The sequence below is a fragment of the Leptopilina boulardi genome, unplaced genomic scaffold, assembly GCF_019393585.1.
Source record: "Leptopilina boulardi isolate dan_hultmark-lab unplaced genomic scaffold, ZJU_Lbou_2.1 LbouV2_317, whole genome shotgun sequence".
Lineage (NCBI taxonomy): Eukaryota > Metazoa > Arthropoda > Insecta > Hymenoptera > Figitidae > Leptopilina > Leptopilina boulardi.
Genome location: NW_026137882.1, coordinates 1,358,439 through 1,386,315, shown reverse-complemented (window position 1 = coordinate 1,386,315; position 27,877 = coordinate 1,358,439). Strand labels below are relative to the sequence as shown.

Sequence of the window (27,877 nt, the reverse complement as noted above, 5' to 3'; positions counted from 1 at the left end):
GACACCAGTTTTCAAATGAAGATCACTGCAGGATCAACATTTGTGAAACATAATTTCTCGTTTTACCGGCATCTTTCAACCTATGTTACGTGAATGGATTTGAAGTTTAATTAACACTCACGTCATCAATCTAGTGAAAAACTCGTCTTTTAAGTGAAGTCTATGAAATAGAACACTCAGGTTTAACCTTCCTAGACCAGTAACAAAAGATGCGTTAAACAACTCGTTAAGTAAAAAACCGTTTTATTTCAAGACATACAAGGATGTTACTAACCTATGTATCCTGTGACACAAGTTTTGAGAAAAGAAGAAGCCCAGCAGATGTTTCATAAAGAACTATAGTATCTCGTGTAGTGCGTGTAGTTAACCCTTAGTTTATATATAAAAACTTAAAACTATTAAAAATAGTAAACCGAATAGTACAACGAAATCTAGTATAAGAATGAATGATTGCAAATGGACGTTGAAATTGGACTAGCAGACCAGCAGAATCATACACTATAAAATGAATTTGTAAGTGGCTACTGCGTTTAATCGTTTTTTTTTGTGAAATTCTTTTTTCTCGTACGCTCATTAAAATTCGCTTTTTAAGAAGGGGGGATGTAATGATAGAGTATCGTAGTATAGTCGGCCGGCGAAAAGAGAGAAAGTAGACAGCGTAAGTAGTAGTGTCACTCTCTTCCCCCACCACTCGCTGTCACCTAGCTGCTAGTGATATACCTTTCGTCTCGCACCTTTTTCATCAGTCTTCTTCCGACTCGCCTAGAGGTGCTCCTCTGACTATTGGAAGGGACTCACTCCTGGCTACCTGGTGCACTGTAGAGGCGCTCCTCTCAGAACATCAGAGCCTACCTCACTTCCTAGAAGGAGCTGTACGTGTTCCTACAGGTGCTCCTGTGGAACAGTAACTCCCTTCGCCCTCCATCCCATTACTCAGGACCGTCCATGCCGAGTAGAGGCGCCCCTCTCTCGACCTAGACGATGCCCCAGGTTAACTCCCATCTCGAGGCGCTCCTCGGATGAGGGTTACACCTGGTGAGCCTTAATACATATTCCTTCGCACTAGCTTCGCGTCGGGCATGAATGTGGGAACCGTATCCCACATCTAGCTTCTTCCCGATTACGTATAATCGACCTAGCGTGCACGACCCTAGTATCCGTCCGTACCGTCGTCTAGGGGGTAAATTCTAGAAAGTACCTCACGCGAATGTAATATGCGTCGTCCTGACCAACGTCTTCGCGAACGTGTTTATATTTGAACTCAATTTAAGCGCGATCGGAGCCTCAGCGAACGCTCCTCTCGAATAGCTAGTTCTTTTATCGTTATGTTTTCTAGAGTTAGTATTTTCTTTGCATTGTATAGATTCTTTTGTTCTTTATTATTTTATGTAATACTTTATTTTGTATATTTTATTATTCTTTTATTTAAACAATATATTCTCTTTCGAAGGTTTAAATAATGACTCGTCAATGACTACACCTCTCCTCTACATCATAGTAAGAAATAGTTCCGAAATTAATCGAAACATAGATGGCGCTTCACGCCATCTACCGAGATTTAAAGTAACTAGTCAAAATAGGTACCCGGACTCCATCCGGCGAGCAAATCCTATGGCTCAAAAATACGTATCATTACAAATTTTTTTACTGAAATTGTTTAAATAATCATTAAACGTATCTACGTAGACGCAGTTTCAATTTTTATTTTAGTAAAAAACATTTTCTGTACTTTAATGGATCGGACCACGGGCGGTCGATATCGCCAGTAATGGCGCGTACATTGCGCTGCTTATGTGCCGGCACGTTGGTCCGATCAATCGGACTGAGGTCCGGCACACGGCCTGCTATTATGCAGGCATTTTGTTATCTGGGATTACTAGGGGTTATAGATGGCGCTGATTTCGAATTTTTTATTCTCTCAAAAATTTAAAATGGCGTATGACAAATTTTGTAAATTCAATTAAAGACCTAGACAGAATAGCTTCGCAAACGTGAAACATGAGTTAAAAAAGGACAGAGATTTATTTGTATCCTAGGTACAGTATAGAGTATGGTATGTAAAAGTACCTAGTGAAGTACAGTGCATTGCTTAGTCTCATAGATACTTCAGACTATAGTGAGACATGCTCAAAGAAGACTTTTAAGAACTTAGAGTGGAGACGTAACACAGCCCCACAAAAAAAAAAAGTGTCGTGCGCGGCAGACCAGACTAGTCATTTCCTATGTATTTTGACGCGCTGAACACGAATCCGAAGTCCGTTTTGCTCCATCACGTCAGGATTTTTTTCTAACCTCCAAAAACCTGTCGGATTTTGAGAGGTAGGCTATTTTTTTAAAAATTGATGGATTTACTTCAAAATTGGTATCTAGGGGTTTTTTGGGTCGCTGATGACGAATTTGAAGTTAGATTTTCAAAATTCAAAATGTCGGCTCCAATATGGCGGACGAATTTTGTAAAAATTGATGGATTTACTTCAAACTTGGTATCTAGGGGTTTTTTGGGTCGTTGATTACGAATCTAAAGTTAGATTTTCAAAATTTAAAATGGCGGCTCCAATATGGCGGATTATATCGACCCTTCAAAGGTGATAATTCCGCCCTTACACACGAAACTAGGAGCAATTAAACAGTTTGTCAAAGCCTTAGATAAAAAAGGAAACTGTTTCAAATACCTGGAACAAAAGTTTCCAGAAATCTCTGATGCGAAACTGAAAGAAGGTGTTTTCGACGGACCACGTATTCGCAAATTGTTAAAAGATGAGCAATTTATCACCAAGATGAATAAAAAGGAGAAAGCCGCAAGGCTTAGTTTCAAAGCAGTTGTCAAAAATTTTCTGGGTAATCACAAGAGTGAAAATTGGGAGCAAATAGTTAGTGATATGATTAAAAACTTTGGTAAGTTAGGATGCTTAATGAGCATAAAGTTGCATTACTTAGACACGCATCGGGATCAATTCCCTGAAAATTTTGGAGATTACAGTGAAGAACAAGGAGAACGATTCCATCAAGATCTGAAAGACTTTGAGCGTCGTTATCAAGGAAGATGGGATATAAATATGATGGCCGACTACTGTTGGATGCTGAAAAGGGATATTGTACCTGGAGGCACCAATTTGAAAAGAAAACCATTACACAGATCCTTTGAGGACAAAAGTGTGCGCTATCATAAAAAGACGTGAATACCTTACTTATGTATATAAGAAATTCCATTTCTAGTTTTAAAAATCTAACTTCAGATTCGTAATCAGCGACCCAAAAAACCCCTAGATACCAAGTTTGATGTAAATCCACCAATTTTTACAAAATTCGTCCGCCATATTGGAGCCGCCATTTTAAATTTTGAAAATCTAACTTTAGATTCGTAATCAGCGACCCAAAAAACCCCTAGATACCAAGTTTGAAGTAAATCCATCAATTTTTACAAAATTCGTCCGCCATATTGGAGCCGACATTTTGAATTTTGAAAATCTAACTTCAAATTCGTCATCAGCGACCCAAAAAACCCCTAGATACCAATTTTGAAGTAAATCCATCAATTTTTAAAAAAATAGCCTACCTCTCAAAATCCGACAGGTTTTTGGAGGTTAGAAAAAAATCCTGACGTGATGGAGCAAAACGGACTTCGGATTCGTGTTCAGCGCGTCAAAATACATAGGAAATGACTAGTCTGGTCTGCCGCGCACGACACTTTTTTTTTTGTGGGGCTGTGATAATTGATGATCATGCGTGTTGTCGAAATATCAATTTTGAACTGTTACTTGTGTCAGTTGTTATATCTCAATTGTGTTTTTTTCATTTTTTAGTTATTTTGATATGAAATAATTTAAATGCAGTGCTTAAGTATACACATTTGTAAGGTGCATGGTTATAATAGCCGTAAAAGTGGAAAAAATAAAGTCTCCATACACTATTTTCCAAAAAATGAATTTTTTGGTCTAAAGTGGGTGGAACTGTGCCAAAATAACATTTTAAATTCTTTGAATTATAAAGACATTATAGCAAAGAATTTATTTTTATCTCATAATCATTTTGAAGAAAATAATTATTATAAAACGGCAAAAAGTTTTCGTTTAATTAATGATTTTTTACCCACTTTAAATTTACCACTTATTCCCGTGGAAAATATATTGAGTGAGAAACATTTCGTCTTAAATGAGAATGAAAACACCTGCATATAAACTTAAAAAATTTTAGTAAACTTTCGGTGCTCTGTGAATTTTAGTGTGTTTGCTTGAAATGATTTTTTTTGTAAAATTTCAATAATTAATTTTATGTTGTTTGACACAAAAATTAATAATTTTCTATTTCCCCCCTTTAAATTTAATAAAACATAGGTATTCTTACGTATTTTGGTGCGTAGATTACGAAAATCGTAGTGAAAATTGGCGCAAATTTGATTATCATGGTAAAAACCATAAAAAACCCCATAAAATAATGGTTTTTTACGATTATCTCGTAAAAAACAAAAAGTTTCGAAAAAAGTTTTAGACAAAAGTTGTAGATCTCAAAAAAACACACATTTTATGTTTTATGCATTTTTTACCAAAAGTCATTATTTTTCGAGAAAAATCCAAAAAACGAAAAACACCATGATAATGAAAACATATACAGCAAGTCATGGTTAGACATATTATTTGACTCGTATATAGTATCATATTCACCATTAGTCAGGATCTAACGAATTCCGCAAAATACTTTCGGCCATATCCACCCCCTCTCGCCGAGGTTTTTTTTAAAAAGAAAAGCGAGCAGTACCTTACCCGGCCGAAGGCCGTGTTTACTATTTTGCGTTTACCGCAGCTGTGGACTCCACCCCACAATTTCCGCAAATTACTTTCGGGCACATCCACCCCCTCTCGCCAAGATTTCTTAAAAAGAGAAGAGAGCAGTACCTTACGCGGCCGAAGGCCGTGTTTACTATTTTGCATTTACCGCTGCTGTAGACTTCACCCCACAATTTCCGCAAATTACTTTCGGACCATTTTTCTCGAAAAATAATGACTTTTGGTAAAAAATGCATAAAACATAAAATGTGTGTTTTTTTGAGATCTACAACTTTTGTCTAAAACTTTTTTCGAAATTTTTTGTTTTTTACGAGATAATCGTAAAAAACCATTATTTTATGGGGTTTTTTATGGTTTTTACCATGATAATCAAATTTGCGCCAATTTTCAATACGATTTTCGTAATCTACGCACCAAAATACGTAAGAATACCTATGTTTTATTAAATTTAAAGGGGGGACATTTTCGGAAGTATATCCAATTTGTTTAACTGTAATATAATAAATTAATTACATTTTCCAGAAAATAATAAAATCAAATATTTTAAATTCAATCACTTTTACCGCGTAACTCACACGAGGATCTATGCAATACATGCACAAACAGCTGCGTATACATACACGATTTAGTTCACCCTGTTTTCTACGAAAGCTTCTATTATGCGCCACCACTAAGCACTCACTCGCGTTACGAGACACATATGTACGGAAGCCTGTACGGCTCACGAGCGTCTCGGACGCAAGTGGCAATGTTTCGTACCACAAGTGGCACGAAGTCGGTCCAACTTGTGGCAAGTTCGTTAGTTCGTGCCACTTGTTGGACAGACTCCGTCCCTACCGAAAGAGTGGTACTGGATTGGTACTGGGAAATTGGAACTGAGGGCTCAGTACCAACTCAGTACTAATTTGGTGCATTTTGGTACTGAAATGGAACTGGGAAATTTACCTGCGAAAAGGGTCGAGTTACCGTTAAAACCCTCATAAAAGTGAAAAGCGACTAGCTTTTTCAATATGTTTAAACTAATACTTTATATTTATTTCAATATTATATTTGTTATTCCTGGATTTATATTATTTTCATACATTATTATGCATATGATATGTCCTTTGGCAGCTAAATTCAAAAATGATGTCCATTCTTTTGTCAAACTTAAGGTATACGAGATAAATTATAACTTTCTTAAATGTAATTATTTTTTGATAAATTTTAGATATTCATAATCTGGAAATATTAACGAATCTCAATATATATTTTTTAAAGTTGAGTTATTAAAATTATAAATTTTTTAAGCAATAAAACTCGGGTTAAAATTTTAATCCTTCAACAAAGGACCTAGGGGTCTATTGTTCAAAGAGGGATTGCAATATAATTTCCAAACTTAACAGAAATTTTCTACGAACTATTATATTATGTTTTTTTTGCTGTTTTACACGTATATCGTGAGAGACGGTTTGTTGATCTTATATACCTTTAAAACTATTGTTAAAGTACTTTAAAAATGTCTTTTTATGGGTAATCAGGTAGTGGTACTGAAGTGGAACTCAAGCCAAGTCCAATTCAGTACCATTCCAGTACCACTCTTTCGGTAGGGGTGCCACTCAAGAAGACTAGAATAAGGAGGTCTAACTCAGGTAGTGGGGGTATGGTAAGTATACGTATGAAATTGGTAGTTGCAGTAGCCCAGGTGAAAATGATCCTCACGAATGACGTGTGGAATTCGTCCGGAATTCGTCCAAATTTCCTTAAGAATTCGTTTAGAATTCGTTCAGATTTCCTGTCGAATTCTGGAAAACGCCGTGTGGCGATTTGAAACAGAATTCGTCCATAATTTAATCGGAATTCGTGCAACTTTGATAAGAAAAATGAATACAAAAAAATTTTCTCTTAAATTTCCGACTGAATTTCGTACGGTATTCGTGCGAATTGCTAACGAATATTTTAAGAACAGTTCGTGCGGATTCCTATAAGAAATTGATAGAAATTCCGAACGGAAATTTGGATGAAAAAATTTTTTAAAAAAATATTCGCCCACTTTTCCGACCGCATAGTGCGCGGTATTCGTACGAATTACTAACAAATTCTTTAAATAATCTTCGTGTGGATTCCTATAAGAAATTGATAGGAAATCCGCAAGGAATTTTGGCTGAAAATTTTTTTTAAAAAAATATTCGCCCCCTTTTCCGACCGAATAGTGCGCGGTATTCGTACGAATTCCTATCAATTTCTTATAGCAATCCACACGAAGTTTATATAAAGAATTCCTTAGTAATTCGCACGACTACCACGCACTATTCGTTCGGAAAAGTGGGCGAATATTTTTTTAAACAAATTTTTCATCCAAAATTCCGTTCGGAATTCCTATCATTTTCTTATAGGAATCCACACGAAGTTTATTTGAAGAATTTGTTAGTTATTCGTACGAATACCGCGCACTATTCGGTCGTAAAAGTGGGCGAATATATTTTTTAAAAAAATTTTTATCCAAAATTCCGTTCGGAATTCCCATCAATTTCTTATAGGAATCCACACGAAGATTATTTAAAGGATTTGTTAGTAATTCGTACGAATACCGCGCACTATTCGGTCGGGAAAGTGGGCGGATATTTTTTTAAACAAATTTTTCAACCAAAATTCCGTTCGGAATTCCCATCAATTTCTTATAGGAATCCACACGAAGTTTATTTAAAGAATTCCTTAGTAATTCGCACGAATACCGCGCAATATTCGGTCGGAAAAGTAGGCGAATATATTTTTAAAAAAATTTTTCATCCAAATTTCCGTTCGGAATTCCCATCAATTTCTTATAGGAATCCACACGAAGTTTATTTAAAGAATTCCTTAGTAATTCGCACGAATACTGTATACTATTCGGTCGGAAAAGTGGGCGGATATTTTATTAAACAAATTTTTCAGCCACAATTCCGTTCGGAATTCCCATCAATTTCTTATAGGAATCCACACAAAGTTTATTTAAAGAATTCCTTAGTAATTCGCACGAATACCGCGCACTATTCGTTCGGAAAAGTGGGCGAATATTTTTTTAAAAATATTTTTCAGCCTAAATTCCGTTCGGAATTCCTATCAATTTCTTATAGGAATCCACACGAAGTTTATTTAAAGAATTCCTTAGTAATTCGCACGAATACCATACGAATTTCGGTCGAAAATTTTTTTTTTGTATTCATTTTTCTGAAAAAAGTTGCACGAATTCCTATTAAATTATGGACGAATTCTGTTTCAAATCGCCACACGGCGTTTTGCAGAATTCGACAGGAAATCTGGACGATATCTAAACGAATTCTTTTGGAAATCTGGACGAATTCCGAACGAATTCCAAACGAATTCCTTACGAATCATTTGCACCTGGGAGGGGGCCATACTTAAATTACGTAACGGTTTTAAGAGCCAGTTCAACACCCTCCCCCCCCTATGTAACAATTTTCGAATTGAAAGGTTCAATTTTTTTAAGGTTATAATCGGTTAAATTTCATAATAAATTATTTTTTAATCCATAATTCATTAACAATCACTCAAATATTCGTAAAAAAGTATTCGTGAAGATCTTTATAATCTTTGTAAATTTTTAGGTCTTTTTTATTTTATTTACTTAATTAAGTACGCTTAAAATTCAAATATTCAATATTTGTTTTAGCTATTTTTATAAAATTACATTCCACAATGTAACCAGTAACTTATTAACTAAAAACAATACTACAAGTCTTTCAGATATTTTGTTTAAAGAAATTATTAAGAATACCTCCACAGCAGGTAAACTTTTCTGAAAATTTATTAAATATTTATCTGCAATATTTGAAGTATTTAATTGCAAAGTTTAGTGAAAATTGTATATAAAGATTTAAATGTTCACGCTAAACTTTTATTTAATCGGGACATATTTGAATTTTTACATAATTTTCAATAAGCTTTGCAATTAAATGCTCCGAATATTGCTGGTAAATATTTAATAAATTATCATAAAACTTTCGGTGTTGTGAGGGTATAATAATAATTAAGAATTTTTTTATAAGAAAATATACATTTCTTGTTTTGAAATTTACTGCAATTGCCCAATGACAAAACTTTTCGAAAAGATTATTTGTTATTTATGTTATGAGGTACGTAATTTTTAATTAAATAAAATAATAATAGACCCTGTCCTTCTTATCATTCTGTCCTCATTCAATTCATGCGTCATTGCATGCATTACAAGAGGACAGAACGATTAAGATAAAAATTCTATGCCGCTTGTTAAAATAAGTTAATAATAGTTACTTTATTGTTTTTATTAAAGAACTAGAAAGCTCCTTAAATTTACACAAAAAATGTTTCACAGAGTAATATATTACTGTCAGTATGCGTTATATGTGATATCCAAATTCCTACTTTGGAAGCAAAAGATCACCCTTGTTTTGTTGGGTATAATATTGACGAATTGTACTCATTTGCTGATTATGTGGGCCCCAGCGAAGATATTGATTTGTTGATAGAAGATATGCGCCCCGAATATCTAGAGAAAGATGTGAGTAAAGCGTTATAATTAATAATAATGACGAATAATAATATAATGAATATAATAAACTAAAGTAATTTTATCACTAGGCTAAATGATCTTTATAAGAGAAAATATTTTTTAATACTAATCCTGATTTCCTATATTTTTTTCAGCGCGAAATGACTGAACCTTCTTTTAAGAAAGGCAAATTAAATAAAGAACCTGCAAATGATAATAAAATGATTCAAAATGATGATGATGTGAGCATTGCTGTAAACGAAAACGTTGAACTTAGTATGTTTTTAATTTTGAAAATACATTTTATATTTTATTTATTATTTTTTTCTCTTACAACCCTAACAATTGTTAAGAATGTAAAATCACTTTTTTCCCATTAAATAGATATATTAATATTACTTTTCAGATAAGAATGGAAATGCTAAAAAAAATACTGAAAATTATATGCTACTAATCGACTTGATTAAAGAATTTCCAATTCTCTGGAACCACAAAATTCCTATATTGGAAAGAAATCCGCTTGCAAAATCAAAGGCATGGAATCAAATTTTGCAAAATTTTCCAGGTGACATTTTTTTTCTTCTAATAAATAAATATAAATTATATGCAATATATTATTAGTATAATCCCATTTATTAGATTTCTACTTTATATTTTAAAGTTGTATTCTACAAAAATGCACAAGACAATGTTTGGTAATTTTTTTTCTTAAATTGTATTTTTGACACGAGTATTAATAAGCAGTTATTAACTTTTGAACTTAAAAATTTTAATTTTTTTAAAATATGGTTTTTTTTACATAAATTCTATATTTGTAGGTTGGAGTAAAGAGTTCATGATGAAAAAATTTAATTCGTTAAAAGAAGTATATACAAGGCGCAAAAGTCATGTACCTAGTGGTTCGGCCCAAAGGGCACAACGCTATTGGATATTTGATGATTCCTTTTCGTTTTTAAATGATGTTATTGCACCTGCAGCGTAAGGAAATTTTAAATTTTTTTGTCATATCTTAAACGCCATGAAATCAGGAAAAACGTCTTTATTTTTATTTATGAATCTTACAGTTTTAAATATAAAAAATTTATAGAAACTATATTTTTGATTTTTGATTTTCTAATTTATGAAATTCAGAACCATCAGCAATGTTCCAGCTTCCAATGCACCCGAAGAAAATAATAATAATGATAAAGTTCTCAGTGAATTGGGATTTAATGTAAAAGGAAAAGGACCAGTTGCAGAAATGACAAAAAGTATGGTTACATTTTTTCCTATTTTCTAGAATAATGTAACACTTTTAAAACGGTCTCTGAAATATTTAAATATATTTTATAACTTTATATCTAGTAACATTTATTACTTTTTTTAATTCCTCAAAATTGTAAATGTTTGAAATATAGGCAAACTCTACAGTTTTTAAAAAATAAACTTAATTTAATTATGATTAATCAAATAAAGCATGGTTTGTAAAACACGTATTCTTTGAAACATTTCAAATAAGTTTTCGAAAATTTTTAAATTTTAATAATGATATTATATACATTAATAAAAATACAAATCTTCATTTCAAAAATTAATTTTGTAGGCACACGAAAGAAACAAACCCCTTTCGATGCAGGTATAATGAAATGCATTGAAACATTATCTTCGCCGCCGCCTCAAGTGCAATTTACCAGCTGTGAACAATTTGGTATATTTATAGGGAAGGAACTTGAAAAATTGGATAACGATTACCAAAGAATGGATGCTCAAATAAAAATAATGAAGGTTTTGCAAGATGCAATATGCCGTTAAGAAAATGTGTTTAGTAATCATTAAGTTGTATTTAATCATTTTTGAATTTATATATAATGTTCGAAGTTTTAACGTTAATACTATTATTTTGAGATTTACGTAACAACCACTTGTGATTGATGTTACCTGTGTTACAAAGAAAATGACTGATTAGATATATATATATTTATAACATTTGTCTAACGATTAGAATATTTAATGTATCAATTAAGGTGATTATTTTTGTATCAAAGTTAACTAATTTTTAGGCAACAAATTTTACTTCAAGCTGATGTTAAAAACACAGTAAAAAGTTGTCTATATTGGTGTTATAAAAGTGTTCATTTAATTTTTAATTAAATGTGATATGAGAACGATTAAAAATGTAAAAATTAAGATACTGCATGAAAAAATTGTGATCTCGAATTAGTTTATATAAAACACACTGATGAAGAAAATTTTGTGCAACATTTATTTATTTATTTCTTTTACATACTAACTCAACTATCATCTTCAAAAATAGCTCTATCCTGCCATGGAACTTTTCCTGCCCCCATAAAAAAATCTTTAAAATGATTTCTAATTGCTCTAGCTTGATTCTTTCTTGCTGTCACTGACAGAGGTATTTCCAAAGGCTGTAAAGCACTGTCATCAATATTTACATTTTAATCGGCAGCGTTGGCAGAGCAATAATTTTTCAAATCACGAGGCAATTTTTTTTCTTCTTTTAGAATAAAATTATGTAAGCATACGGTGGCTAGGACAATTAATTTTACAACGGCTAAATTAGCCATGATCGGGGTTCGAAAAATTCTCCACATTGCAACTAAAATGCCAAAAGCATTTTCAATGGTTCTGCGGGCTCTGCTCAATCGATAATTGTAAATGTTTTTATCTTTAGAAAGATTCCCACTATTCGCTCCTTTAAAAGGCGTTAAACAATGTCGACTATTTTCAAATGCTGCATCACCAATGAACACCATTGGCATTTTTGGTCCTTCAGGGTAGAGAGACATTGGAGCCGGAAGATTCAAAGTATCTTCCTCTAGAGCATGAAAAAATTGGCAGTTTTTTAAGATCCCGCCATCACTTTGTCTCCCCTTGCCACCTACATCTACCATAGTAAAATTATAATTCGCATCTGTCATTGCAAGAAGAACAATGCTATGAAAATTCTTGTAATTAAAATAGTCCGAGCCTGTATCGGGTTGTGCCTAAAAATGTAAAAAATTGTTTATTTAAAATATTTTTTAACTCTTTTACAATCATATTCATTTAAAAATTAATATACTTTTAAGATTTACGAAAGTTTAAAAAATAATACATTAATATATCATACATTATTATTTTTAATTTTTATTAATTATAAAATTTAAGGAATTATAAATAGAAAGCCGTTTTGGAAAAATAGAAGCAAAAAGTTCACGTCTTTTGAAGTTTATAAACTTAATTGAATTAAGATTTTCATACCCTGCTAAAAATAAAATCAGAAATAGTGACAAAACGTCAGAATCTGTGACATTTTGTGACTTCTCTGACGTTTCCTGAGACCCAAAACTGACGCGTGCCTAATGTTACTGATCCTATTCATTTTAATCACCAAAATCATCCCCAATAAATTATTTTTTGCCAAAAATTTTAAAAAAACGCACTATGTGTAGGTGTGTAAATGTAAAGTACCGTTGCATTTTCAAATTTGTATGCATCCCTTTTCTACACAATAGAATCGCAGGTCTACTGTTCAGAGCTTCGGGTTTTTAACCTGAATTTTATTACTCTGAAGTTTTGCAATTTTAACTTTTAAAATGAAATGAATAAAAATTCAGAATCCACACTTCTTTACGATTACAAATATATACAATATATCATATAAAACATTTTTTCAACGAAACTGTAACGTATCTCGAAAACCGTAATTACTGGATAAAAACTGATATCATTTTTGAATTTATGTTCTAAGAGATATATTGAAACATATTAAGAATAAATGTTAATCATTTGACTTCATGAAAAACAAATATGTTTAAATAAATATAAACCCTTAAAAAGTTAAAAAATTTATCCTTCAACTTAATGACGGTCAGAGGCCTTGAACGAGACCTTTTTCCAGGTAAAGGGTCCGTACCTATACCTTGCATAAAAAACCTCACTACTTTTGGCGTTTCCTGACTAAACTGACCTGATCTGACTATCTGTGACTGCAAATGTAACAAAAGTAGTTCAAAAACGTCAGGGATTCTGACTATTTTCCTGACGTTTCCTGACTTTATTTTTAGCAGAGTATTATGAAAAGACAACATACGAGTGCAACAAAATTTATACGCAAGAAAAGCATTATTGTCCTTTAATTTTATAAATTTAAATAAATTCCGCAACTTAATTTTTGGTTACCTGCATTAGGACGTGCTTTCCATCAATGGAACCAAAGCAGTTTGGAAACTGCCACTTTTCATTAAAGTCGTTTATTAGCACATTCCAAGCCTCCACAGTGTCCGGAAATGCAAGTACTTCAGGCTGTAATGTTCTCCACAAAATTAATAATGTTTCTGGAATAAATACTTGAATTGTTTTGATTCCCATTCGAAATTGTCGTGATAATGAAGTATAAGACTCTCCTGTTGCAAGATACCTAAAAAAATTTGAAAGTTACTACAGACATAACGTACATTATATATTGATCTAGGGGGGCTTCGCCTCCCTGCGCGCTTCGCGCGTGAACTCCCCTATTTTGAATTAAAAAATTTTAAAACTTAATGTTAGTATAAATTCTATTGCATCAATACATCAACAGTTAATTTAAAATGACAAAAATATTCATTCCTTGACTTTGAGATTTGAGAGTATAGAGTCAAAAATTCGAAGGTCAAAAAATACTTAAAATTTGACCTATATTCTGAAGGTAGAAAGAGTTTCCGGGGGTTTCCAATCCCCCTTGGAATCGTAGGTTAAATATGACCTGAATGTTGACCTTAATTTTGAGGGTAGTGAAGATGAGAGAAAGTTTTCTCTTCTAATACCTAGGTCAGAAATAAATTTAAATTTGACTATTCGGGAAATTGTCTTTCCGGAAGACAATTTCGGGAAAATGTACAGCCTAGCCGTCATCCCCCATCCTAGAGGTCAAAAAATCTTGAAACAGCGGCGACGGCGTCGGCGAAGATATCTTTTTGTAATATAAGAAGATATTTAAGAATTATGAAACCTTTAAATTAAATGAGGAAACTACAAATAACATTAAAAAATTCATTACCATGTTTCATAAATATTCTTATTATTTTAAAAATCTGTAAAGGAAGATTGTAATCAATAATTTTTTATAAAAAGCATTATTATGTATCTACTATTTATTCAATTATCATTTTTACAAAGTTTCAAAAAAATAAAAGTAATATTATTTTCTAAATGTATGAAATTATTTAAAAATTAAATATTTACCTTAAAGTTACGATTAACTTTTCGGATGGTGAGATTATGTCTTCTCTCGTGGGATAGCTTTGTAGACTTTCTCCTACTTTTATTAAAAGTTTCTCAAATGTAGAGACAGACATGCGAAGATAATTCTTAAACATTACTGGATCATGCATCACCATTTCTTTAACTAATGAATTATGTGCACCTAAATTATTAAAACAAAATTTATAAATTATTACATTTATAAATTAAAAAATAATGTTAATTTTCTTTTGCTCTTCAATAAGCATACCAAATATTGAACGTTGGAGCCAAAGAGGATGTACTCTGTACTTTCGACTTCTTCGATTTTTATTTTCATGTATCATTTTATTTAATAATAAGAGGGCAAGTTTCTTCTTAGTAATCTGTAAATAAATATTATGAAATATTAAAATTATTATAATTTTTATTAAATTCATATTACATTAATATTAATTTAGTGCACATTATTTTCAAAACAAATAAACAATATGCAACTTAATCTCATAAAAGAAATAAATTTCATTAATGAGTCAATGATTAAACTAATATAATTTAGATATATTTCTTTTATTGAATGTGATTTAAAATTTTAATTATTATTTTATGTCTAGTATTATTATTTTTATAACACATGTAAAAAATTTTGATTTTAGGCGGACTTAATTTAAGTAAATAAAATAAAAAAGACCTAAAAATTTACAAAGATTATAAAGATCTTCACGAATACTTTTTTACGAATATTTGAGTGATTGTTAATGAATTATGGATTAAAAAATAATTTATTATGAAATTTAACCGATTATAACCTTAAAAAAATTGAACCTTTCAATTCGAAAATTGTGAATATCAGTTAATAAATCTTTAATCAGAAAAATATATTACCTGCAATTCTGAGTCCTCCATTTCTTAAAATTAATAAATTCGATGAGATGATCAAAATTTTAATTGCTTAACAATGATTTTTATTAAACAAAATCACTTTATACCGCGCGGTCTCTAATCGAGTTTGTTGTCATAATATTGCAACCGGCTCATCGCGCATGCGAAGCATTATCTTTTCTACAAACATCTGCTTGATCATAATAGAAAAATATTTTCAACACATTTCTGGAAATATATTCGCTTCTTATTAAAAAAATTTTTACACAAACATAATTAACTGCATTTTTTACAATATAACTTATTTATTAATGTTTCACAAGTTTTTATCTTTTGCTAATCGCAGATTAATTCACAATTATTCAAATCATCCCGCCATAGAATCAATTTTCTAACTTGCTTTCCAAGATAGAAAACTCATTTCCAACTGAGGAAACTGTTACACGACGGAAACATACTCGGGATCGGTGAGGTATACAAGCGCCTTAACACACATGTTTATAATATTAAAAAAAGGTCATTTTTATGACGGAAAAGAAATTGCATATTTTTATAATAGTATAAAAAAAATTAAATGTATAAGGCTCACATTTAAAAGATGAATACTTTTAAATAGAACTGACGCACAGGTCGATAAGAAACGAATATAAACAAAATAATGGAACAAACAGCTATCTTCAGCTTTGTTCGTTCAATTTGACCTGAGTTTGTTGTGCTGATAATTCAGGATAACTTTTTTTGAAAGCATCGAACAGTCTTTTGTATAGTTCACTAAAATCGGTCTTCATATTAAATTAAAACCAAATAATTCATCAAAAATCATTAATTCCAATGAATTTATTAAAGAAACTAATCCAACGAAATCTGGGAATACACATTGACATGCACCTGTAGCACTGAAATTCATTCTTATGTTGGACTCACTGCTTTACAAACATTAGTTGCCGATTCCACTCACCAGAGTCGCTAGAGGCAGCTTCCGTAAATAAGCGCCAAATTTAATTTCCAGAAAATTTTATCAGTAAATAAACTTTGTAATTCGTTTCTTAAAATAAAAAAAAAGTACGTACAGCCATTCAGCAACCCCCCTCCTCCTCCCTACTGTAACAAAGTGTAACAGCTATTCGCAACCCCTCCCCCCCCCTGTCAGCCGTTACGTAATTTAAGTATGGCCCCTAGGCGGATTTTCGATAAAGGCAGAGTGTGCGGTAGACTTCTGCGCATACCAATACATACAAGTTTCAGTAATTCTTGACAAGGCAACAAAAATGTATATGTATTGGTGTGCGCAGAAGTCTACCGCACACTCTGCCTTTCGGCCTACCTCGAAAACCAATTCTTTACGTACCCCCACTACCTGAGTTAGACCTCCTTATTCTAGTCTTCTTGGTGCCACTTGTGGAAAGTGGATTTTTTGAAGGGTCATTCACAAATATGACAATTCCGTTGGATCCTTTTGCCGTCTATTTCGTCAGTGCTTTTCATTTCAGGTATAATTTCATCCGGGCAAGTCCGTTTAATGTTTCTGAATAAAAATGAATTTGTTATTTTTTAATTGAAAATACATGTAAAAGATTACATTTCAGTGTAAACAAATAATATTGACATCTTTATTAATCTTAAATATTCATAAAAATATACTTTTGATTTTAAAAAATAAAATCCTCTTCATGTATTTTAAATTAAAAAATGACAACATAACCAAAAAATCTTATTTTTATTCTAAACTAAGAAAAATTTAAAAAAAACTAAGAAAAAACTTCCGCTTAATTCTTAGTGGAATCCTTAGTTTATTAATATGTATATTTACGTTTGGAAGGAGTATTTATGTGTGAACTCTGGCGGTTTGTGAAAACTGAAATTTCACTGAATTCGGTGAAAATTCGGTAAATTTCGGTTTGAGGCAAAATTTTGCAGCAAATCAGTAAAATATGATGAAAAACATGATTGATAATGATAAATGATCAAAAAAAATTTCCTTGTCTGTAACATTCTCTGTAGATTCAATTTTACTGTTTCAATTTTTTTTGTAATTAATTATGAAATTAAAATAAATAATAAATACATAATAATATAAATATTTATTATATTTATTTTAATTATTTATGAATTCCATCAGTGCTTAATAATTAATAAATATAATAATGAATTCACATAATGCTGTGAATGCCTGTGCAATGCGATTTTACCGGTGGCCACACAATACGTAGTGAAGTATGTTCTCCCGCTGTATGTATTACCATAAGCGATAGAGCTTTTTGTTCAATGACAAACATCAGATGGCACTACTGTATTACTTTAAATCAGTTTGTTAAAGAGTCTTCTACTGTCTTCTTGGATTCTTATAAACTTCGGGAAAACATGTAACACCTATATTAAAATTCATATATATATATATATATATATATATTGTAATTAAATTATTATTATAAACATAATTTAATTATTATGTATTATTAGTGTATATTTATAATGTTTATAATTAAAGTAATTTATAAATAACATTTTTTTGCAATATTAATAATTTATGCATTACTAATGAATTTGAACTGTTTATTGTACAAATTGACACCTTACGAATATATATTTAATGCAAAGAAGATAAAATAAAATTTTCATACAGATCTAATGTATAAAAAATATTATTTTTATAATTCTATAATTAAATGTTTAATTTGTATAAAGTACAGTTTTTTTTATTTATTTACAGTGAAAATAATTAATTTAAGTAGTTTAAAAAAAATTTCCTTGTCTGTAACATTCTCTGTAGATTCAATTTTACTGTTTCAATTTTTTTTGTAATTAATTATGAAATTAAAATAAATAATAAATACATAATAATATAAATATTTTTATAATATATATTACATTATAAATATACACTAATAATACATAATAATTAAATTATTTTTATAATAATAATTTAATTACAATATATATATATATATATATATATATATATATGAATTTTAATATAGGTGTTACATGTTTTCCCGAAGTTTATAAGAATCGAAGAAGACAGTAGAAGACTCTTTAACAAACTGATTGAAAGTAATACAGTAGTGCCATCTGATGTTTGTCATCGAACGAAAAGCTCTATCGCTTATGGTAATACATACAGCGGGAGAACATACTTCACTACGTATTGTGTGGCCACCGGTAAAATCGCATTGCACAGGCATTCACAGCATTATGTGAATTCATTATTATATTTATTAATTATTAAGCACTGATGGAATTCATAAATAATTAAAATAAATATAATAAATATCTATTTATTAGGAATAAATACATTTTTCACCATTTTCACGTGATTTATTCATGAAATTAAAGGTAAATCGCGCATTGACACACTGATAATAAACACTATAGCACTTTGCACATTAATTATTTATTAATTACTGATTAATTTACATCCACTATTGCACAAATCAACTCACAAAAGCCTTATTTATCATTATCAATCATTTTTTTCATCATATTTTACTGATTTGCTGCAAAATTTTGCCTCAAACCGAAATTTACCGAATTTTCACCGAATTCAGTGAAATTTCAGTTTTCACAAACCGCCAGGGTAACTATAATAAGTTTGTTCGATGACATTTATTAATATGCTAAAGGTGCTTATATACCTCAAATTTCGATCAGATGAACATTATTTCTGGACCGTGAAAATGCGTGAAAAGTCATTTTCACGGCGGGTATTTTTGAATTGTTTTAAACAAAAAATGTTTTTTTAAGAAATATAATATTAAATAATTGTTTTAATATGTAAGAACACTTTAAAATAGTGATAGAGAGATGATTTGATTAAAAAAATTAGCAAATTTTGCTTTAAAACGTTTTCTGCTACAAGAAAGTGTAAATTGACGATGTTTGTGAAATGGTTTGTACAGTGCTTCTTCCTTGTGAGTGTCTCTCAGAGTTTTGTTTATGTTATGTCGTTTCTTTTTAACTTGTAATAAATAATGAGTGCTGAAAATAAATCGGTAAGTTGAAATGTTTATCAAATAAATTTAAATTCTACTAATTGTTTCGAATAACTGAAAGAAACATGTACACATGTACACTGTACAAACCATTTCACAAACATCGTCATTTTAGACTTTCTTGTAGCAGAAACGTTTTAAAGCAAAATTTGCTATATTTTTTAATCAAATCATTTTTCTATCACTATTTTAAAGTGTTCTTACATATTAAAACAATTATTTAATATTATATTTCTTAAAAAAACATTTTTTGTTTAAAACAATTCAAAAATACCCGCCGTGAAAATGACTTTTCACGCATTTTCACGGTCCAGAAATAATGTTCATCTGATCGAAATTTGAGGTATAAAAGTACCTTTATATTACTAATATCTTATAAAATTCATTTCTTCTTCTTCACATGAAATTGAAATGAAAAGCACTGACGAAATAGATAGCAACAGGATCCAACGGAATTGTCATATTTGTGAATGACCCTTCAAAAAATCCACTTTCCACGGCACGGAGTCTGTCCAACAAGTGGCACGAACTAACGAACTTGCCACAAGTTGGACGGACTTTATGGAAACAACTGTGTTGTTACCCATAAGCGTAGCTTGGAAGCCACTAGTCGTTTCGTCCCGGTCCCCACTACTGGACTCATCAGTAAGGCTACGTAGTGGGAAACCTGCCTTATACGACCATGGGGAAGTGAGAGTTGGATCGTGTATATATGCTACACGCCAAGCAACATCTACACTTGTGAGAGAGCACATGGGTATTGACCAATGGCAGAGACATCCATTGGCCAACCCCCACAACTTCGTGCCACTTGTGGTACGAAACACCGCCACTTGCGTCTGAGACGCTCGTGAGCCGTACAGGCTTCCGTAGAAATACCATAAAATTGCACGTACGCGTGCATGCATGTCGTCAATTCAACTTGATTTTGCTACATTTAGCCTACATGTGTACGTACCTTTGGGTGGCCTATATGCGCAGTGATGGGTACGTATAATACATGACGTATAATACGTGGTTTTCTACGTGTATAATACTACGTATATTACGTGCCAAGTTTTCTACACGATGTATATTACATTTGATCACGTGATTTAAGAGCGGCAATTTTAAATTCTTCATTAAATTACATCATTCATTACTTTACACTATTGAAAGAGAAAGTTGTTAATATAAACAAAATTTAGGTAATTATTAATTTTAACAATTATAAAACAAAATTTTTAATTATTGAAATGTTTTTATATCGGTTTTATTTCTAAGTTGGTTTCACAGATAAGAGTGAACACCATGCCCGTGAAGTTAGCACCACAACTTAATGAAAATCAATTTTTTTTTATTTTAAACGTTTGTTGGTCGTTTGATAGTGTTTGATAGTTGATATTTAACGTTTGATAGTAATAATTAGAAAAAATAAACATAAATCAAATTTTGGTGTGCTATTTTCACAGTGCACCCCAAATTCAAAAAAATACTAATTTTTCATTTGTAAACGTTTGTTGGTTGTTTGATAGAGATTGATAGTCAATTCTGAACGTTTGATAGTTGAAATAATAATAAATATAAACATTATCAAAAACATCTATCCATGTCGCATCCCTCCATATGCGCATGCGCAAAACATACTTTCGCGGCATTTTCAAAAAACAGAAACAAATTTTCATCTTCGATTTTAGAAACAAAATGTAATACTTCAAATTTTTATTCATATATCATACAATTAAATACTCTCCTTTCAAAAATTGAACAAATTGAATAATTGTCAAATTTTAATTCCAATCGTTTGTAGGCAGTTTAATATTGATTAATGGTAGACTAATATCGTTTGATAGTGATTGATAGTTCATTATTTTCGTTTGATAGAGATTTAAAATTGACTAAAATCATTTGATAGTAATTGATAGTTGATTATTTTCCTTTGATAGTGATTTATAATTGATAATTATAGTTCAATAGAGATTTATAATTGACTAAAATCGTTTGATAGTGATTGATAGTTGATTCTTATTGTTTGATAGCGACTAAAATCGTTTGATAGTGATTGATAGTTAATTATTATCGTTTGATAGTGAATAATAATTGGCTGAAATCGTTTGATAGTTAATTATTATTGGCTAATATCTTTTGATAGTGATTTACAGTTGGCATAAATCGTTTGATAGTGAATAATAATTGGCTGAAATCGTTTGATAGTGATTGATAGTTGGCTAACATCGTTTGATAGTGATTGATAGTTGATTATTTTCCTTTGATAGTGATTTATAATTGACTAAAATCGTTTGATATCGATTGATAGTTGATTATTATCGTTTGATAGTGATCTATAATTGACTAAAATCATTTGATAGTGAATAATAATTGGCTGAAATCGTTTGATAGTGATTGATAGTTGGCTAAAATCTTTTGATATCGATTGATAGTTGATTATTATCGTTTGATAGTGATCTATAATTGACTAAAATCGTTTGATAGTGAATAATAATTGGCTGAAATCGTTTGATAGTGAATAATAATTGGCTGAAATCGTTTGATAGTGAATAATAATTGGCTGAAATCGTTTGATAGTGATTGATAGTTGGCTAACATCGTTTGATAGTGATTGATAGTTGATTATATTCCTTTGATAGTGATTTATAATTGACTAAAATCGTTTGATATCGATTGATAGTTGATTATTATCGTTTGATAGTGATCTATAATTGACTAAAATCGTTTGATAGTGAATAATAATTGGCTGAAATCGTTTGATAGTGAATAATAATTGGCTGAAATCGTTTGATAGTGATTGATAGTTGGCTAACATCGTTTGATAGTGATTGATAGTTGATTATTTTCCTTTGATAGTGATTTATAATTGACTAAAATCGTTTGATATCGATTGATAGTTGATTATTATCGTTTGATAGTGATCTATAATTGACTAGAATCGTTTGTTAGTGAATAATAATTGGCTGAAATCGTTTGATAGTTAATTATTATTGGCTAATATCGTTTGATAGTGATTGATAGTTGATTATTATCGTTTGATAGTGATTTACAATTGACTAAAATCGTTTGATAGTGATTGATAGTTGATTATTATTGATTGATAATGATTTATAATTTATTATTATAGTTTGATAGTGATTTACAATTTACTTAAATCGTTTGATAGTGATTAATAGTTAATTATTTTCGTTTGAATGTGATATACAATAGACTAGAATCGTTTGATAATGATTGATAGTTGATTTTTAACGCTTGATAGTGATGTATAATTGACTAGAATAGTTTGATAGTCTTTGATAGTTAAGATTCAAGGTTTGATAGAAATAATTAGTAAAAATATTTTACACACAAAAATTGTGTGTCATTTTCACAAAGCACCCCAATTTCAATAAATTATTGATTTTCCTTTTACAATCGTTTGTTAGACGATTGATAGCAATTGATAGTATATTTTAAACGTTTGATAGTCCAAATTAAATTAGATATTAAGGTACGCTCTCACCTTTTGCTTGCATGCACGCATGCAGAAGTTGTTAATTATAGATCACTATCAAACGATAATAATCAACTATCAATCACTATCAAACGATGTTAGCCAACTATCAATCACTATCAAACGATTTCAGCCAATTATTATTCACTATCAAATGATTTTAGTCAATTATAAATCACTATCAAACGATTTCAGCCAATTATTATTCACTATCAAACGATTTTAGTCAATTATAGATCACTATCAAACGATAATAATCAACTATCAATCGATATCAAACGATTTTAGTCAATTATAAATCACTATCAAAGGAAAATAATCAACTATCAATCACTATCAAACGATTTCAGCCAATTATTATTCACTATCAAACGATTTTAGTCAATTATAAGTCACTATTAAACGACAATAATTAACTATAAATCACTATCAAACGATATTAGCCAATAATAATTAACTATCAAACGATTTCAGCCAATTATTATTCACTATCAAACGATTTCAGCCAATTATTATTCACTATCAAACGATTTTAGTCAATTATAGATCACTATCAAACGATAATAATCAACTATCAATCGATATCAAATGATTTTAGCCAACTATCAATCACTATCAAACGATTTCAGCCAATTATTATTCACTATCAAATGATTTTAGCCAACTATCAATCACTATCAAACGATTTCAGCCAATTATTATTCACTATCAAACGATTTCAGCCAATTATTATTCACTAACAAACGATTTTAGTCAATTATAGATCACTATCAAACGATAATAATCAACTATCAATCGATATCAAACGATTTTAGCCAACTATCAATCACTATCAAACGATTTCAGCCAATTATTATTCACTATCAAATGATTTTAGTCAATTATAGATCACTATCAAACGATAATAATCAACTATCAATCGATATCAAACGATTTTAGTCAATTATAAATCACTATCAAAGGAAAATAATCAACTATCAATCACTATCAAACGATGTTAGCCAACTATCAATCACTATCAAACGATTTCAGCCAATTATTATTCACTATCAAACGATTTATGCCAACTGTAAATCACTATCAAAAGATATTAGCCAATAATAATTAACTATCAAACGATTTCAGCCAATTATAAATCACTATCAAAGGAAAATAATCAACTATCAATCACTATCAAACGATTTCAGCCAATTATTATTCACTATCAAACGATTTTAGTCAATTATAAGTCACTATTAAACGACAATAATTAACTATAAATCACTATCAAACGATATTAGCCAATAATAATTAACTATCAAACGATTTCAGCCAATTATTATTCACTATCAAACGATTTCAGCCAATTATTATTCACTATCAAACGATTTTAGTCAATTATAGATCACTATCAAACGATAATAATCAACTATCAATCGATATCAAAAGATTTTAGCCAACTATCAATCACTATCAAACGATTTCAGCCAATTATTATTCACTAACAAACGATTTTAGTCAATTATAGATCACTATCAAACGATAATAATCAACTATCAATCGATATCAAACGATTTTAGCCAACTATCAATCACTATCAAACGATTTCAGCCAATTATTATTCACTATCAAATGATTTTAGTCAATTATAGATCACTATCAAACGATAATAATCAACTATCAATCGATATCAAACGATTTTAGTCAATTATAAATCACTATCAAAGGAAAATAATCAACTATCAATCACTATCAAACGATGTTAGCCAACTATCAATCACTATCAAACGATTTCAGCCAATTATTATTCACTATCAAACGATTTATGCCAACTGTAAATCACTATCAAAAGATATTAGCCAATAATAATTAACTATCAAACGATTTCAGCCAATTATAAATCACTATCAAAGGAAAATAATCAACTATCAATCACTATCAAACGATTTCAGCCAATTATTATTCACTATCAAACGATTTTAGTCAATTATAAGTCACTATTAAACGACAATAATTAACTATAAATCACTATCAAACGATATTAGCCAATAATAATTAACTATCAAACGATTTCAGCCAATTATTATTCACTATCAAACGATTTCAGCCAATTATTATTCACTATCAAACGATTTTAGTCAATTATAGATCACTATCAAACGATAATAATCAACTATCAATCGATATCAAAAGATTTTAGCCAACTATCAATCACTATCAAACGATTTCAGCCAATTATTATTCACTATCAAATGATTTTAGTCAATTATAGATCACTATCAAACGATAATAATCAACTATCAATCGATATCAAACGATTTTAGTCAATTATAAATCACTATCAAAGGAAAATAATCAACTATCAATCACTATCAAACGATGTTAGCCAACTATCAATCACTATCAAACGATTTCAGCCAATTATTATTCACTATCAAACGATTTATGCCAACTGTAAATCACTATCAAAAGATATTAGCCAATAATAATTAACTATCAAACGATTTCAGCCAATTATAAATCACTATCAAAGGAAAATAATCAACTATCAATCACTATCAAACGATTTCAGCCAATTATTATTCACTATCAAACGATTTTAGTCAATTATAAGTCACTATTAAACGACAATAATTAACTATAAATCACTATCAAACGATATTAGCCAATAATAATTAACTATCAAACGATTTCAGCCAATTATTATTCACTATCAAACGATTTCAGCCAATTATTATTCACTATCAAACGATTTTAGTCAATTATAGATCACTATCAAACGATAATAATCAACTATCAATCGATATCAAAAGATTTTAGCCAACTATCAATCACTATCAAACGATTTCAGCCAATTATTATTCACTATCAAATGATTTTAGCCAACTATCAATCACTATCAAACGATTTCAGCCAATTATTATTCACTATCAAACGATTTCAGCCAATTATTATTCACTAACAAACGATTTTAGTCAATTATAGATCACTATCAAACGATAATAATCAACTATCAATCGATATCAAAAGATTTTAGCCAACTATCAATCACTATCAAACGATTTCAGCCAATTATTATTCACTATCAAATGATTTTAGTCAATTATAGATCACTATCAAACGATAATAATCAACTATCAATCGATATCAAACGATTTTAGTCAATTATAAATCACTATCAAAGGAAAATAATCAACTATCAATCACTATCAAACGATGTTAGCCAACTATCAATCACTATCAAACGATTTCAGCCAATTATTATTCACTATCAAACGATTTATGCCAACTGTAAATCACTATCAAAAGATATTAGCCAATAATAATTAACTATCAAACGATTTCAGCCAATTATTATTCACTATCAAACGATAATAATTAACTATCAATCACTATCAAACGATTTTAGTCGCTATCAAACAATAAGAATCAACTATCAATCACTATCAAACGATTTTAGTCAATTATAAATCTCTATTGAACTATAATTATCAATTATAAATCACTATCAAAGGAAAATAATCAACTATCAATTACTATCAAATGATTTTAGTCAATTTTAAATCTCTATCAAACGAAAATAATGAACTATCAATCACTATCAAACGATATTAGTCTACCATTAATCAATATTAAACTGCCTACAAACGATTGGAATTAAAATTTGACAATTATTCAATTTGTTCAATTTTTGAAAGGAGAGTATTTAATTGTATGATATATGAATAAAAATTTGAAGTATTACATTTTGTTTCTAAAATCGAAGATGAAAATTTGTTTCTGTTTTTTGAAAATGCCGCGAAAGTATGTTTTGCGCATGCGCATATGGAGGGATGCGACATGGATAGATGTTTTTGATAATGTTTATATTTATTATTATTTCAACTATCAAACGTTCAGAATTGACTATCAATCTCTATCAAACAACCAACAAACGTTTACAAATGAAAAATTAGTATTTTTTTGAATTTGGGGTGCACTGTGAAAATAGCACACCAAAATTTGATTTATGTTTATTTTTTCTAATTATTACTATCAAACGTTAAATATCAACTATCAAACACTATCAAACGACCAACAAACGTTTAAAATAAAAAAAAATTGATTTTCATTAAGTTGTGGTGCTAACTTCACGGGCATGTGAACACCGGACCACGTGCATAATAACATAACCTATATTCTAAGTATTATATTGTCAGTCTAGTCGTTTGGTATCTCCCAAAATAAACAATTTTTAAATAAAAACTTTATAAACAATAACAAACAATAATAATACGCTTATAGCCAGTGTTTTTCATAATGTTTTGACAAATTAAACATTTAGCAACATTTTTATCAGTACCTAGCTCTTTCATCCGCTCAAATTCCATTTTTTCCCAGGGCAAACCCTCTTTAAAAGATTTTCTTTTACTTTTTCTGACCATTTCTATTTTATTTTAAGACTTTAATTTAAATAGAATGATAAGAAAAATTCGTTATGGCAAAAATCAGAGGATCATATAGATGTCAAAATGTCAGTGGTTTTCTACATGGTTTTATACATTTTATACGTATATTACGTCGAAAACGTATTATACGTACAAAACTTCGTGTGACGCGTCACAACCCATCACTGTATATGTGCTTCCGAACGTAGGGGCTTCCGTTTTACGTTCATGATTTTGGTCTATAGGCCTTTCTCCAATGGAACCTAAACTTTTGCGTTGCGTGACTGACGCGTTGATTTTAGCATTGGTTGCCAATAGCAACCGACGCAATGCATACGCAACGCAAGAGTTTAGGATCCTATTGGAGAAAGGCCTTTAGATGCTGACTCTACATTGGCTGCGTAAACGTGTACGTGAACGTGAACGTGCTGACGTCACCCATTTGAATAACATTGTAACGTCAGCACGTTCACGATCACGTACACGTTTGCGCAGCCAATGTAGAGTCAGCATGAAGTCGGTTCTACAATGGGCACGTTTGTACGTGAACGTATACGTTCCGTGCTGACGTCACCCATTTGCAGAACATTGTGACGTCAGCACGTACACGTTCACGTTCGCTT

General features: G+C 30.4%; 2 protein-coding genes across 2 annotated transcripts; one reads left to right on the top strand and one right to left on the bottom strand.

Annotated features, from left to right (window-relative positions):
* The first annotated feature begins 9,012 nt into the window (after window positions 1-9,012).
* Window positions 9,013-11,490, top strand: LOC127284035 (uncharacterized). Its single transcript, XM_051309317.1, has 6 exons — window positions 9,013-9,303; window positions 9,450-9,570; window positions 9,701-9,859; window positions 10,113-10,272; window positions 10,426-10,544; window positions 10,877-11,490. Exons 1-6 carry the CDS (start codon window positions 9,277-9,279, stop codon window positions 11,083-11,085), a joined length of 795 nt encoding a protein of 264 aa, XP_051165274.1. The 5' UTR covers window positions 9,013-9,276; the 3' UTR covers window positions 11,086-11,490.
* On the bottom strand, window positions 11,484-15,686 carry LOC127284034 (uncharacterized). Its single transcript, XM_051309316.1, has 5 exons — window positions 15,382-15,686; window positions 14,768-14,882; window positions 14,500-14,680; window positions 13,456-13,693; window positions 11,484-12,278 (listed from the first exon to the last, which is right to left on the bottom strand). The coding sequence occupies exons 1-5, from the start codon at window positions 15,400-15,402 to the stop codon at window positions 11,730-11,732; spliced, it is 1,104 nt and encodes a 367-aa protein (XP_051165273.1). The 5' UTR covers window positions 15,403-15,686; the 3' UTR covers window positions 11,484-11,729.
* Between the last annotated feature and the right edge of the window lie 12,191 nt (window positions 15,687-27,877).

Bases quoted from the DNA above. Each gene is read 5' to 3' on its own strand.
- LOC127284035 (XM_051309317.1), top strand. From the start codon at position 9,277: ATGCGCCCCGAATATCTAGAGAAAGAT. The intron at 9,571-9,700 runs GTATGTTTTTAA...ATTACTTTTCAG, and splicing joins AAACGAAAACGTTGAACTTA to ATAAGAATGGAAATGCTAAA. The intron at 10,273-10,425 runs GTAAGGAAATTT...TATGAAATTCAG, and splicing joins GATGTTATTGCACCTGCAGC to AACCATCAGCAATGTTCCAG.
- LOC127284034 (XM_051309316.1), bottom strand. From the start codon at position 15,402: ATGGAGGACTCAGAATTGCAG. The intron at 13,694-14,499 runs GTAAATATTTAA...AAATTTTTTTAG, and splicing joins AAGTTAATCGTAACTTTAAG to GTATCTTGCAACAGGAGAGT. The intron at 12,279-13,455 runs GTAACCAAAAAT...TTACATTTTTAG, and splicing joins GAAAGCACGTCCTAATGCAG to GCACAACCCGATACAGGCTC.